This window comes from Rhinolophus sinicus, chromosome 14 (genome assembly GCF_057876585.1).
Source record: "Rhinolophus sinicus isolate RSI-liver-muscle chromosome 14, RSI-T2T, whole genome shotgun sequence".
In the NCBI taxonomy this organism is placed as follows: domain Eukaryota; kingdom Metazoa; phylum Chordata; class Mammalia; order Chiroptera; family Rhinolophidae; genus Rhinolophus; species Rhinolophus sinicus.
In genome coordinates this window covers 36,697,202-36,713,822 of record NC_142514.1, presented here as the reverse complement: position 1 = coordinate 36,713,822, position 16,621 = coordinate 36,697,202, and the positions used below count along the sequence as shown (strand labels likewise).

The 16,621-nt window shown below is 36.5% G+C and overlaps 1 protein-coding gene across 9 annotated transcripts in view; it reads right to left on the bottom strand.

Annotated features, from left to right (window-relative positions):
• OSBPL9 (oxysterol binding protein like 9) overlaps positions 1 to 16,621 on the bottom strand; it is a 130,062-nt gene that overhangs the window by 101,016 nt on the left and 12,425 nt on the right. For all 9 annotated transcript variants that reach the window (XR_016018630.1, XM_019742781.3, XM_088791135.1 and 6 more), the window contains exon 2: positions 11,225 to 11,275. Coding sequence is in view for 6 of the 9 variants with exons in the window: in XM_019742781.3 (XP_019598340.1) it covers positions 11,225 to 11,275 (51 nt within the window). In the remaining 3 variants the exon portion in view is untranslated. The remainder of the gene's footprint in view (positions 1 to 11,224; positions 11,276 to 16,621) is intronic.

The window sequence follows — 16,621 nt, the reverse complement described above, 5'->3', positions numbered from 1 at the left end:
TTTATTTTCCTTGCTTTATTCACTGGCTAGGACTACCTGATTTAAGACTGCCACTAGCGTGGCAGACAATGTTGAATATAAATGATGATAGGGGGCATCCTTGTCTTGTTATTGGTCTGTCCCACTGTCCACTGTAGCTATTTATAACCTCTCTACTTTCCTTGAACCCCCAACAACAACATAAGCAGTCATCAGGTAGGAACTCTAAACCTGCTATGCCCTCCCACCTAAATACTCACCTGTATCTACACTCACTCTTGCTTCCTTTCCACTTGCCATAATGGAAAAGGGACTCCACCCCCTATCACCTTTCCTCCGGTCTCTTAGTTTACCAATTTTCAACTTTTATCTCTCTCTACTGACTCTTTCCCAACTGCATTTACACACGCTAGTCTTTACCCTCTTTCCAACAACAAAAACTATCCTTCTCAATTATACATCCTCATCTAGCAACTGGCCCACCTCTCTCATTCCCTTGCAATCAAGATTATTCAGACTTGCACAAGCCTCCTGCCTAAAATTTATTTTAACTTCCCATTCCTTATAGGATATGTGACCAAATCAATGGCTCTTCTTCACCTTCAAGTACATAGGGTGATTATATGACCTGGTTGTTTGCCTGGGACATTTCTAGATTATTCCTGTTGTCCTGGCATAATAATGAATAGAACCCCCTTTTAATCTAAAGATTAGTGTCCTGGCTTAGAGGATATGATCACACCGCCATAGCCTAGCCTACAAGGTCCTCAGTGATTTGCTCCATGCCTACCACCTCTCATCAAATTCTACACATGGGCAGCTGGAGGTTTACCAATTGCCCCAAGCTGTCTTCCACCAAATATCCTGCCTCTCTCTTATCTGAGTTCATACTACTTGTTTTTTACATCTGATAAAGCAAAACTCCCTATGCTAACCCATATATGGAATAGTATTCTACCATTAAGCAAAGTTCTTTGTATGCTAACCCATCAAACTTTGATACACACACACACACACACACACACACACACACACACACACACACAAATGTATATATTTGTATCTTTCATTTTTCTTCTGAAGGTTTCAGATTCTGTCAGTACCTGGGCTCACTCACCAAGGTGCCTGCTACTCCAGGGTCACACTATCCAGTTTCCCAGACAGAAAGTAACTGGAGCTGGAGTCTTGTGCAACTAGATGAATGTCCTGACTTTCTCTCTTCTTCTTTCTAGTATACACAGAAACATACTATAGGCATGAATCATAGTTCTGGTGCCAAAGACAAAAAGCAGTTTTGCTCTCATGGCTTAAAAAAAAAAAAAAAAAAAAAAAACACTACGCAGGGCTATTTTAGGGCCAATCTCCCTTTGCAAGGAAAGTGGGCTGGTAAACTGACTCCAAAGACGATAAAAAGGAAGGACTCCTCTGGAATACAGATTGCTGACACAGCTCCTAAAAGGACGGCCAGGGGATATAAACAGGAGTAAGATATATCTCTGCCCTAGAGAGCGCATAATCTAGAGAGGAGAGAGGAGTTCACAAAGTAGAAGGAAGCTGGAAAGCTCATGGCCCATCCCACTCACCAAAGATGCTACTGCATGGAGGACCTGCTTAAGCATCATTCACTGATTCGACAAGTATTTACTGAATTGTCTAGCTATTGTTCTGAGTGATTGTGATAGAGTGGTGAACAATTTGCTTTTTTATTGATTAATATGCATTCTTTTGGGTTTTTGTCTTTTTCATTGATTTGTAGGAGTTTTTTTTTTTTTTTTACATATTCTGGCCATTAATCCTTTGTCAGTTGTATATATTGTAAATATTTTCTCTCCCAGCCAAGGGTTGTCTTTCTCTTTGAGTGTGGTGTCTTTTTGTTGTTGTTGTTGTTGCTGTTGTTCAAAGGTTTTAAAATTTGAATGTTGTCAAGTCTACCAATCTTTTCTATATGATTTGTGATTTAAGGTATCCTTCTCTGTCCTGGTATCACAAAGACATTCTTCCATATGTTCTTATAAGTATAAATTTTCATTTTATACATTTAATACCTCTGGTATTTATTTTTGTGTATAACATGGGATAGAGAGTAATTTTATTTTTTCCATTTGGGCAGCCAATTGATCCAGCTTCATTTACTGAGTGACAGAATCTGATTTGTAATGTGTTATATACTAAATTCTCATAGATGTGTGGCTCTATTTCTGAGCTTTCTCTTCTGTGCTATATCATTTTAATTACCAGTTTCATAAAAACTCTTACTATCTGGAATGGCAAGTTCCCGAACTCCTTATTCTTCAAAAATTTCTTGCCCAGTTAGCATTTTAAATAACTTTTAGAATCACCTGGTGAAGTTCTTTGATAAGCCTAATAGTGATTTTGACTGGAATCACAAGTGCTTATAGATTAATTTAGGGAAAATAAACATACACGTTATTGAGTCTCACAAGCAGGAACAGGATACAGCTTTTACTATATTCAGATCTTCCTTTAGTCTTTCAATGATGTTTTATAGTTTTTCTCCATCAAAGAAACACATTTATCTTGTAAAATATATTCCTAGGTAATTTAAGAATTCTTGTTACTATAAATAGAATTCTTTGTAGTAACTTTTTCTGATTGTTTGTAGGTTGCATGGAGCAACACTATACGTATGCTTTCTGCGTAATGATTTCATATCCAAAAACTTTTTTCTGTAGATTCTTGTGGACTGTTTTATGTAGACAATATCATCTGTAATACCAACAATGTTTATTCTTCCCTTCCAATCCTTTTTCTTTGAATTCTTTTGTTTCTTATTCTCTGTATTAAATGTTTACCAGGACCTCCAGTACAGTTGCAGAAACATCATGTACAGATACTAATTTTGTTTTTCCCTCTAAGTAAGCCATATATCTTTTGTATTTTTTCTAATCTTACAGCATTCACTAGGACCTCCAGAGCACACTATTTAAAGGAGCAAAAGCAGGCACTGCTGTCTCACTGCTGATTTTAAAGAGAATACTTCTATTTCACTATTAAGCACAATGTAGCATTTTAGCAAAATTACCCCTTACCAGGTTAAGAATATTCTCTCCTATTCCTAGTTTGCTTAATTTTGAATGCATATTTCATTTTATTCACTGCTTCTTCTATATTAATTCAGATGGCCATGTAGTTTTCCTCTTTTAATCTGTTAATGTGGTAACTTAATTAATTTTAAAATTAACATCCTAGTATTCCCATAATAAACTTTACTTGGTCATAATACTTTTTGTTTATATATTACTGAGTATGGTTTGCTGTGTTTTGTTCAGGATTTTGACATCTAAATTAATAAATAACTCTGGCTTAAAATTTTCCTTTATTAATTTCTTCTTTCTACTTTATCATTACTTTTTTTTCTATTTCTTAAAAAATTTAATGCTTTTGTGACAACATGGATGGATCTTGAGAGAGTAATGCTGAGCGAAACAAGTCAGACAGAAAAAGCAGAGAACCATGTGATTTCACTGATATGTGGTATATAAACCAAAAACAACAAAAGAACAAGACAAACAAATGAGAAACAGAAACTCATAGACACAGACAATAGTTTAGTGGTTGCCAGAGGGTAACGGGGGCGGGGGGTGGGGGGTGGGAGATGAGGGTAAGGGGGATCGAATATATGGTGATGGAAGGAGAACTGACTCTGGGTGATGAACACACAATGGGATTTATAGATGATGTAATACAGAATTGTACACCTGAAATCTATGTAATTTTACTAACAATTGTCACCCCAATAAATTTAATAAAAGAAAAAAAAAAAATTTAATGCTTAGCTCATTAATTTTCAATCTCTTTTATAATATAATCATTTAAAATGATAAATCATAGACTGCCTTAGATGCAGTTTTAATATGTAGTTCCTTCATTATCATTCAGATTTAAATATTTTATAATTTACATTATGATTTCTACTTTCACAAATGAATTAAAACGAAGTATGCATGTGAGGCAGTGAGTGGCTACTGTTTTGTTAAGGAATTTCTAATTTATTCCACCATTGTCGAAGAATGTTATCTATGCAATACTGGGGTTTTAGTATTCTCTTTTACCATAACAATTTTAATTTTTTTCTTAAAGTCTATTATGTCTGATATTAATACTGTTTCCTAGCTTTCTTTGGTTAACAATTTCCTGGAATATTTTTTCATCACTTTCTTTTTTAATTCTTAATTTGTAATTATAAAATCATATAAACATTCAGGAAAGATAGTATTAATGACATCTACGTACCAATCAGAGACTACATAAATGTTTACATCTTTCCCACAAGAAGACATTTTTAGCATCAAATTTATACAGATGACACTTGCAAAAACGAGCAACTGAATTAACAAAAAAAGGAAGAAATCAATAGAGTAATTTTTCATAATGAAATAACAAAACAATTGATAAAAGCATACCTAAGGGGAAGAGAGTAAAGGACAGTCTTAAGGTTATACATTAACCTAAAAATAATTCTTTATTGTATCCACTCTAAGATGTCAATGATTGTAAGACGCATCCCAATGCCAAAGATGCTAACATGAAAAAATAATGCAGAATCAAGTACCATATTTTGCAATGTATAATGAGCACCCACGTTTTTGGCCCATACTTTCAAGGAAAAAATCTTTCATTTTAATTTTTTAATTCAAATTTTTATTTGTTTACATTTAGGTACTTGTTCTTTGTATTATAAAGAAATTTTAGCATTTATTTTTTTCATATATTACGATACAAGAAATTTTATGCAACAAATAATTACAAAACACAAGAACAGATACTAGGTACAAGAAATTTTATGTACCGGTAACAAATTTACAATATTTATGCATCATAGAAGGCCAAGAACTTTGTCGTTGCAAGTTTGTCGTAAATTCAATAAAACCAATTATCGTATTCCAGGGTATTATTTTGCATACGGATGTCATTATTGATTTCTAGAGTTATACTTTTAACTCGACCACAAACAAAAGAATTAAAAACACTTATATAAATACGGAATTAGTACTATCCATGTATAATGCACATCCTTATTTTTCCCTCACAAATTTGGGCAAGAAAATGCTTATTATACATGGCAAAATACGGTAAGAAGTCAGTGCTAAAACTATTAATGCATCATGGTACACTGCCAACCTCTCTTGTGACAGACTAAAGGAAAAGAGAAAAGAGAACAGATGACACATCCCTCGGGAAATCAGACAACTTTGATGGCCAACACAATTACTAAATGGAGGGAGTACTCAGTTTCACTGGACTGGGTAAAAAGTGTTACTTTAAGTAACATATGGAGTAATAGTTTTTGAAACGTCACAATACATTTAGATTGAAACTTTGTTGAATATAATTCACCTTATTTGGGTGATTCCTAAGGCCCTGTAGAATTCTTCAGAAGCTGAGATTCATTTTATCTATGGTAATTATTAATTATAACAGTAACTACTATTCATTAAGAACCTAAGTCCCAGACACTGTGCTTGGATACTTTTAAAAATATCAATTAATTTGATATTCATAATTCTATGAGTAAATGATATGATGCCTATTCCACAGAAATTAAGAAAATAAGGACTCAGAGCTGAATAGATGAATTGTTTGAAGTCATAAAGCTAACAAATGGCAAAATTCAGATTTGAACTGCATTTCATATATGACCTATTCTTGTCTCTACCCAGCACTGCCTCTTTAATGTTACTGCTTCTCCATTTTTCAGATTTTACCTGGAAATGTCAATATTTTGTTTTTAGCTAGTATGTTGGGGAGGAGGGGGAATTAGACACCAGGACTCAATCAACATTTTACTTTTACATCAAGGCAAGGGCACCATCTAGTGGCACACACTTTGCCACCATCAAAGAAAGTGGATGGGAAGGAAATGGTTTTTCACTCTTCTGCTTTCCTCCACTGGTTTTACACGACTTTGAAACAAGTTGGGGGTGTCCACATGAACTCTTCTAGTCAAGAAGAATAGGATCCTAGTAACTATAAGGACTGAACAGGGTTTTAGAACGAGACAGATCCAAGTTCAATCCCAGATTCACTATTTACTGTGACCTTGGAAAGTTACTAAAAGTAGCTTGACTCTCAGTCTCCTCATGTGTAAAATGAAATAACACCATGTACCTGACAGCGTTATCATGGGACTACACGTGAAAAATCAACACAGTGCCTGATCATAAAAGCTTCCTCCATGATTACTGGTACCTTTCCCTAGGTTCCTTTTATGCAGCCTAAAACCACATGGGTGTTTTGCTTTGTTTTTTAGAAAACGTATCATATACCACTAGCTCATTTTATGCTTAAAATAACTTCCACAGGTCCTTCGTATGTAAACTTTAATAAAAACAAATTCTTCAATATTTATTATTATAAATACATAAAATCAGCAATAAGCATTTTTATGTACCTACTTACCATGTACCAAGCATAGTAACAGTGGATGGGAACTCACTATGGAGTGGGGAAAATAAAGTTAAAATGTAATCATGGAATAAGTATTTTCATGGCTATAAGTGACAAATGTTATGATAAGGTAGAGGAGGGGGATTATGGATCAGGAATGCTTCATAGAAAAAACATTTGAAAAGTCTCTTAAAAGATGAGCTCACCAGATCAGAGCCCAGAAAATTCCTGACATAAGAAAAAATATGTGAAGAGCAATGAGTAATGAAAAAACACAGTGAGGGAACACAAAGAAGTATAGTGTAATTGGAACACAAAATAAAGATGGATGGAGAGGCAGGAAGAGACCTGTGGCATGGGTCAGTGATAGCTCGTTAAGCTCATTTGGAATCTAGATAATAGTTGCATCATCTATCACCACCATCAGCACCATCATCATCCACAGCAGTTATTTATTGGATGTGTACTATGCACAGGAGAGACTGTTCCATTTCCTGGATTCTCAAGCTAGATCCAGGCCAGAACAGAGAATGCTTCCTGTAAATCGCCTCAGACTGTCTGAGCGATCCCTCCCCTATGCCCCATGGTGTGCTGGTGCATGGTGGTTCCTGGAACAGGCTGTTGCCCTCTCCGTGGCAAAAACATAAGGCATTTTCCCCTTATCTGGGGCAGTCAGTGCCATGCAGAGCGGAGGCAGAGGATATCCATGTTGTCTTGCCACTGCCCAAGATGTGCCCCCTATGTAAGCTTCCTAAATAAACTCGATGCAATGCTGCAGTTGTCAGCCTCATTCTTTGGTCTCTCAGGAAATTTTCCCAACACCCTACAAGTTATATAATGTTATCTTCATAGGAATTAAGAAATTTGCACCAAGTCAGTAAGGGGTGGAGCTGAATCAGATTCAGCCCCAGGTCTCGCTTATTCTTTCTCCTACAACAATGGTCCCTTTCGATGCACAAAACAATCTGGAGAATCTGTTTAAAAATAAAAGTTCCAGACCCTAGTCTAAAACAGTATGTCTAGAGAGTGGGACTTGGAAATCTATACTGTTAAACAAGCTGTCCAGATGTTTCTTAAATAGGAAGCCAAAGGGCAGTCCGGCTTTTTGAAAACACAGTTGACCCTTAAATAACAAAGGTTTGAACTACGTGAGTCCACCTATGCGTGGATTTTTTTCAATAAATACTATGAATGTATTTTCTCTTCCTTATGATTTTAACATTTTCTTTTCTCTAGAATACTCTATTGTAAGACTACAGTACATAAAACATATACATACAAAATATGTGTTAACCGACTGTATGTTACTGGTAAGGCTTCTGGGTAACAGTAGGCTAATAGTAGTTACGTTTGGGGAGAGTCACAAGTTAGATGCAGATTTTTGACTGCACAGGGGCCAGTGCCACTAACCCCTGCATTATACAAGGGTCAAGTGTACCGCAAAGCCTCTCAAAACACACACACACTACTAATTAATAGCTTCTATCTATGTGCCAGGGGCCTAATCCTCACAAAATTCGGCAGGGGTATTACGCTACTTACTTTAAAGAAGAGAAAACTCAAGTTCAGGAAGCTTACAGATAGCTTCCCTCTTCCAGTCAACAAAGCAAAAGGCAAAAGTAAGATTCAAACATAGGTATATCTGGTTCTTTCCTGTTATGCTGTATGGTAGGAATTCTAACCCACCCCCAATGACCCTTGCCCCTCTATAATCTCTTCCCTTTTGAGTGTGGGTGGAAACTGAATACGAAGAGATCTCACTGCAGTGATTATGTTACAGGATGAGTGATCACTGGAGTGATTATATGGCAAAAGGGTGTAGTCTAATCTAATCTCATGAGGCCTTTTAAAAGCAGAGTGTTTTCTGCAGCTGGTAGCAGAATGGAAAGTCAATGTGATGCAAAACTCTAGAAGGATTTGATGTGCATGCTGACTTGAAGATGGAGGGGCCTCATGACAGGAAGTATGTGTAATCTCTAGACGTTGAGAGCAGATCTCAGCTGCCAGCAAGCAAGAAAATGAGAACCTTAGTCCTACCACAAGGAACTGAATTCTGCCAACAACCTTTAAAAGATTTTGGAAGCAGATTCTCCCTTGGATTCTTCCTCAGATAAAAGCCCAGATAAGAGCCCAGCTTGGCCAATAGCTCAATTTCAGCCTTGTGAGGCCTAAAGCAGAGAACCCTTCTGAGATGCCTGATCTACAGAACTGTGAGGTGATAAATGGGTGAGGGTTTTTTAATTGGGGTGAAATACACATAACAAAAAATGTACCATTTAAACATATTTAAGTGTTCAGTTTAGTAGCATTAAGTACATTCATATTGTGTGCAACCATCACAACCATCCATCTCCAGAACGTTTCCATCTTCCCAAAGTGAAACTTTGTACCCATTAAACAAGAACACCCCCCAACCCCTGGAAACCACCATTCTACTTTATGTCTCCAGGAATTTGACTACTCTAGGTACCTCATATTAATAGAATCATACAGTATTTGTCTTTTAGTGACAGGCTTATTTCATTTAGCATAATGTCCTTAAGATGCATCCATGTGTCAGAATTTTCTTCCTTTTTAAGACTAAATAATATTCCGTATGTATATACCACATTTTGTTTATCTATTCATCCATCAAATGGACACTGAGTGCTTCCACCTCTAGGCTACTGTAAGTAATGCTTCTATAAACACGTCTCTACTTTCAATTCTTTTGTGTGTGTGTGTGTAAATGAATATTGTTTTATAAGTCAATTCATTATCTTGAAAATTGGGTAAGAGGAAATAATCAAGCATTTATGCTATTTGTACTGTATCACTGGGCAACCAAATAATAGATGAAGTGTCTCCTTATATAATTATCTGATAAAAATTGAAACAAAATAAAATACCATAATTTTGCAACCCCCAAGTAAGTTAATTAATACCGATGCTGAGCATCAATAGCTGTTAATATCAATAAAGAGCAAAAAACCAGACATTATGTGCTTCCTGATAAAAGAACACACCGCCACCTATAGTCTTGCCAAAGGGATCAAGCCTGAGTCTGATCCAGACTCTGGCTCCAACTGTCAATTTGCAGGAAAAGCAGAGACAGGAACATGCTGAACTGCACCAGTAAGCAATCAATGAAATCTACACTACGGAAAACTCCTACAGGTCAAAGGGCCTGGATTCTTCAATAGATAAACTACAAACAAAAGATGTCAAGCTTTTTATTTTTAAATGAGCAAGATAAAACTACAGAATTTAGGAATGCAAATCCAAGACATGATTGCTAGAATAGAACAGATTACTTTAGGAGACAGGGAGGGGGGCATAATTTAAATGGGGCACATAGAGAGGCTTCCGGGATAGCAGGCAAAATTCTATTTCTAAACCTGGGTGATAGACACAAGGGTTAATAATTAACTAAGCTATATTTAAAAGAAAAAAAATAGTGCATTAAATGTACCAATGAGACAGTGGCCCAAATCCAGATTTAATTCAACTGAAGAGCTGTCTTAATACAGTTCTGCCAGTGTCACTATTGAGCCTATTTCAAGCCAAGAAGGCAGTTAATACCAGACTGCGTGGTGACTGGGGTCAGCAGCAAGTGCTCAGAAAAGCAATTAAACCAAGAAGACAAAAGGAAACCAAAGGAAAGGGAAAAAAACAGTAAAAAATCTTCTAACGATTTTTTAAATCTTTATGCTATCACAAATACACCATCTGCTCAAAATAGGCCTATCTGATTCCCATCCTACAACTTTACCATACTTATTCCTAATGCAGTTGCCAAAATTTGTCCATTAGAATTTGGTTTCTTTCTCAGAGTCATTTCCCATTCCTACCAATTAGCTACTGCTACCGTAATAAAGGCAATAATATGTTTGCCAAAGATAGTCACATCTGCAAAAGTAAGGGTACAGAAAAAAGATGGCAGAAAGAAAACAACAGGAGCCTGAAGAAGAAAAGGCTCCTAGAAGCTGATTTACCTAGTTACAATAGAGAAGGCCCTTCTTTGGACACAGTGGAGTACTAGAAACTGTATCCCCAACCCTGCGTTCTGTCTTGCCTTTAGCCACCTGGACAATGGTGGAAACTGAACAAGCAATTAAAAGCAGCACGAAGCTATAGGCCTTCACGTCCAACAAGGCAGCCACAAGCTACACGTGGCTACTGGGCACGTGAAGTGCAGCTAGTCTGAACTCAGATGTGCCATAAGTGTAAAAGATGTTGGATTTCAGACTTAGTACTTAGAAAAGAATGTAAAATATCTCATAATTTGTATTGATCATATGTTGAAATAATAATATTCTGGATGTACTGGCCTAAATAAAATACATCATTAAAACTAACTTCACCTGTTTCTTTTTACTTTTTAAATGTGGCTACTGCAAAAATATTGAACTATATATGTGGCCCATATTATATTTCTACTGGACATCACTGCTAAACAGACCATTATTAAATAGTGTTGAACAGGAAGAACAAAGCAGCTAAAAGTGGCAATTTTTCAGAGATTTTTTCTACTGTTTGCTCTACCACGAACACTACAACTATTTTCCAGGCCCTGTTCCTGGCTGTAAAACAGAGGATAAACAAAAAATCAAGAGCTGTTTTAAGTCGTGGATGGATACCACATGAAATCATGGGCCAGTGAACTGAGTTCTAGTCCTGGTTCTGGCACTGACTAGCAGTTCCCTGGAGAAATCATTTTTTCTCTCTGAGCCTTAGTTGCCTGTCCCAACAAATTAAGTAAAAAAGCTAAACTAAATTTAGAGTCCCATGATTCCATCAAAATAATTTTTTAAATTTCTGTCAAAATTGGTTTTCATAAAAATGAGTAAATACTCACTCTGAGTCTAACACATCCTCGGCGAGATCCTCTCATCATTTTGTCCTTGGACTAAAAGAAAAACAAAAACATTCAATGAATAAAAGATTAACAGACTGATTGTTTTAGAATCATCTAGGGATAAAGGTACAAAATTTACAGTAATATCCCTCCTTTCTCCCTCCACCCCCTGCCCCAAATCATTTTCGGTTTCTCAAATTCACACATGGGAGGTTAAGAATTACCTGGGGGTTTAAAAATTACTCCCAGATGATTCTGACTCAGATAATCAGAGGACCACATTTTGAGAAACACTGCTTTAGCTTTATCTCTTTGCAGTTCCCCAAAGTGGTCCCATCTTTTGCCTTTGAGATTACTCATCTGATGTTCCTCAGCTTAGAATATCCTTAGCCCTGATTTTCTGCTTTGCTATCTGTCACCTCTGCCTGATCTGAACTTCCATCCCTGGGCTCCCACAGTCTCTTGAGTGTTCCTGTCACAGCCTGCACCACCCTGTTCTATGACTAGTTAACTTGTCTGACTCATCCATAAGACTGCACATTCCTTAGGGGGTAGGAACTGTACCTCCCTTATATGCTTCAGAACAGTGTCTGAAACACATTAGGAGCTCAAGAAATACTGATGAAACATTGCTTACCTTTCACGTCTCTGCTACTAGACTGAGCCAAGCAAAGGCTATATTCCGCACAATAAGCCCTATGTTAACAGTCAGTAAATATTCCTAAAATTAAATTAGTCATGTATAATAAAATGAAACCTTAAATAATCAAAGTTTTCAAAATACCTCAACAATGTATTTTTCTGTACTCCTCTATGTAAGAAAGAAGTACAATGAGCCAGTATCATGGAGTTATGTTTTAAAGAAAATTGTCCCACTTTAAACCACAGATGCCCTACATCCAATGCCCTGAGCCACAGGCAAGCTTCCAGCTATAAAATAACTAAGTGCTAGGGATTTAACGTACAGCGTGGTGACTATAATTAACAATACCGTAGTGCATACTTGAAACGATGCTGAGAGAAGATCTTTAAAGTTCTCACCACAAAAAAAAAAAAAGAGAGAAAAAAGGTAATGATGTGCGGTAATATATGTTAACTGACCTCACTGTGGTAATAATCATTTCACAATACATATGAAGGTCTGACAATTAAGTTCACAAACTCATCCTAGAAAAAGTGCTACATACATCATTGCTGAATATCACTATGGTCAACTTCGAACTACTCCCCTTGGGAAGCTGTGCACTGATGCCAGTGCCTAGTCCACCCTTCAAAGCAATTTTGGAACTCTTTTTCTGGAACGGCCATCAGAACTGTCATCGTATTATCCTTGATGTCCTGAATGTCATCAAAATGTCTTCCTTTCAATATTTCCTTTATCTTCAGGTAAAGAAAGAAGTCACTGGGGGCCAGAGCAGGTGAGTAGGGAGGGTGTTCCAATACAGTTTTACTGGCTAAAAACTCCCTCACAGACAGTGCCTTGTGAGCTGGTGCATTGTCATGATGCAAAAGCCATGAATTGTGGATGAAAAGTTGAGGTCTAACTTTTTCACACAGCTTTTTCAGCACTTCCAAATAGTAAACTTGGTTAACTGTTTGTCCAGTTGCTACAAATTCATAATTAATAATCCCTCTGACATCAAAAAAGGTTAGCAATATTGTTGCAACAAGTTCACAAACTTAACTGTCATACCTTCCTATAAGCACTAAATCAAATAAAACTTAGCCTCAAGGTAACCATTTCATTGTATTTTAATTATAACTTAATTGTATCTCCAACAAGATCCTATAAGCATTTAAAGGTTAGTTCAGTGTATTCCAAGCACATACTGAATACTCAAGAAAGTATCTTAATTCAATGAATTAACTCACAAAATCTAGTTTGGTGCTGGTATATGGTGCCATCACTGAAAAACTGGTTAATTGGAAGTACAACTATGGATTTACTCTGTTTCATAAAGCAAATGCATCTAGAAAAGTTCTGTACAAACATTAAAACTCACTAAGGAAGATTAGCTTGCCATTGAAATTAATTCTACAGCTTTATAAAGCAAAGAATGCCTCCTTAAACCTGTTACATAAAAACACAAATTTTTAATTGAATATTAATTTTACTTTGTTTAAAATAAACTAAATCTCTATTCAAGACCAAGCAAGAGTCTCATCTGACTTGCGCTGAATCTCTCACAGCTACAAGTGAGGTCTCTTGAACTTTTTAACATACAGCATCCCACCTTACTTTTCTTAAGGTACTTCTTCTATCTTGTATGAAAATAATGTATGTGCATGCTTCGTCACCTCTCTTGGAAGGCAAGGTTTCTGATTCATCTTTGTGCTCTTCCTAACCCAACACCCCTGCTACAGTTTTGCAAAGAATAAACATCTAGAAAATTAATGGTAGGAGACATGTGGACAATGCATGTGGACAATTTACGTTAAAATGGTCTCCCTCGTTTTAACATAAATGTAAACACTGCATCAGTATTGAGTCACAGGTTAGTTCACTGCCAACAGCATACGTATAGGGTTGCACTCCTAGCTAGTGTTGCACTTTGGACCATATACTGCTGGAACACAGGTGGACAACCTGCTAGGCAAAACTAACCTATATAGAAATCACAAGAGGTTGGCTCTAGGGCATGGGATGGACAGGAAAGGGACAGGAGGGAACTTTGCAGAATGACAGCAATGTTCTCTATTTGATTGGGACACTGGTAACAAAAGTGTAAACAAATGTCAAAACTCATCTAACTGTACCCTTGAATTCTGTGGGATTTTTTTTACCGAATGCAATTATATCACAATAAAAGTAAATAAATAGTACTTGCCAGAATTCCACAGATACACGGCTTTACAACGATTACAAAACGGGAAATGACAGCAATAACACCCATTCCTGTAGTCTCCTTTCTATCTGAGAGTGCACAGCCTCCTTAAACCTTAGTAGTATTTAATGTATTGAGAGCCTTCACTACTTAATGCCCTGCATTCACTCAATAGCCCCAAATGTCATCATGCTGCTGGAATGTTACACTACCAAAAACTTGGAGGAGTCACAGACCCACAGTAATAGAGCAATTTTCCGCATCATTCATCCCTCGCGTTATCATAGATCACTCCCTCATCTCCCACCCGCCCCCATTACAAAGAGCCTCATTTGAGCAGCACATTTAGTGTCTACTTATATTATAGATAGCGCCTTAGAAAAGTGTACTGAATGTACACAGGTGACAATAGGGGTCTCACCAAGATCCTTGGTAGATGGCTGCCTTACTTTAAAGAAAACATATTATCGGAATAGAGATATATTCAAGATCATCTTTAAGAGCCAGAACAACATGGAGGTCATTATACTAATTACGACTAATTACACTAAGTATCAGAAAATATTAATAGTAATAGAACTAGAGTAAGAAGGCCAGAACTCAAACCAGACAGCCAGAATAGATGTTTTGCTGACCGAAAGATCAGACCTGTTCAGTTCTCATAACAGGTGTCTCTAATACGGAGATACTGCATCTTGATATCAGTGTCTGATGCCATTAAATATCTGTAACAAACAACTCCCTTTGGTCTCCTTCTGCTCATAAATTTGGCATCCCGTATAACTTGCATTCAGACTATATACAGTAATGCACTAATCAGATAGCCTAAGCATACAGTCTCATTAACAGTTTTATTTCTTGTTATGAATTAATAAATTGGGATACTTGTTTATGTAACAGTGGCCACAGTGTACATTTAGTAAATAGCATTATATGTCAAATACTGTTTGTCATAAACTTCAGCTTTTTGCTAACGTTTATGGAGCACTAAAATACCAGACACTGCTAGTACATTAAATACAATTTTATTTAGTTCTCACATCTTAGTATATAGGTTCTTTTATTATGCCCATCTTATAATTGACAAAACAAAGGCTCAGAAGGTTTAAATAACTTGTCCAAAGACTCACAGAGAGCCAAGTGGAAGAGAGAAGATTTCAATCCAGGTCTAAGCCCAAAGGCCATGCATTTCTATCTCAGTGACCGTGTTTCCCCAAAAATAAGACCTCACCGGAAAAGAAGCTCTAGCATGATTTTTCAGGATGGCATCCCCTGAACATAAGCCCTAATGATCTTTTGAAGCAAAATTTAATATAAGACCCGGTCTTATTTTCGGGGAAACATGGTACTCGTATAAGTCTGGTTAATTTAAGTCTTCCCTCAGTTTTTCTGAACCACAAAGGCTGAGTGTCAGATCAGCAATCATTCTGAATTCAGCAGTGCAAACATCACCCTGTTGAAGCCTTGCAGCAGTGCCTAGAGCGGTACCCCTGCCTTCTGAACTATCTCTAGCATGGAAACCCTTAGGTCACTAGATCACACATACAGATCCACATCCCTATCTGAGACCTTTGGGTCAGATGTGTTTTGAAATTCACAATTTTAGAAAAGTAATTTACATGAAGTACATACATGGTTTTACGCCTGTTGTGAGGTCTGGCGTATTGAGCATTTAATTACTTTCAAATTAAGCACACTGATATTTCTGTAATACAACGAATATCTATGCTAAGTATGATAAAGACTAAATAATTCATCCCAATAAGCTTTAATTTAAAAAGACTAAATAATCACACAGTTCAAGAATATAATATAATCAATTTAGGAAAATAACTTTTGAAATTCAGATTGAGGGATTTCGGAATTACGGGTAAAGGATTATGGATTTGCATTTTGATCTAGGGATCTATCACACTGTAAAGTCGTAGGTCTTTCACTATTTTTTTCAAAAGGACAATTTTATTTTCAAGTCAGAATTTCAACAAAAAGTGGAGAGAACCACTTGCATAGAGCTTAACTAGCAAAGCTGTGATGACCTGGGGTTTTCACAAGTTTCCTTTCTGAATTTTGCAAGCATCCTCTTTAAAACTAAATATTACATATTAAATAGTAGTCTAAGTTCTGCAAATTAATTGTAGCATGTTCGTATAGACTGAACCTCAATGGAGATTTTCTATTTTTGTTTTGTTTCTTAAATACTGCCCAAAATACTAAATAATGACTAATGTTACTTCCCAAGAAAAGACTGAAGAAAATGATGGGGGCGTTTGAAACTGCAGATGGTTTGTGCTGTGTGTTAGTACTTCTCCCACCAAACTGTGTGGTGATAATTCACTATTATTCAACTTCACTTTTCTATTGCCCAAGGATGTTTTTCCTTATTAGGAAAAGACTAACTCAGGGCCCAAAATAATAACATCATAAAAAGATGAACAGCAAGAAGAGCACTACAAAAACTTAAAGATGGGAAAATTTGTACAACACACCAAATAATCTAGCTAGCAAGAACAATAGCCAGAACCATGGAATTTTGGATTCTCAGTCCTAATTCTAAGACTTACTGTACAGGCCC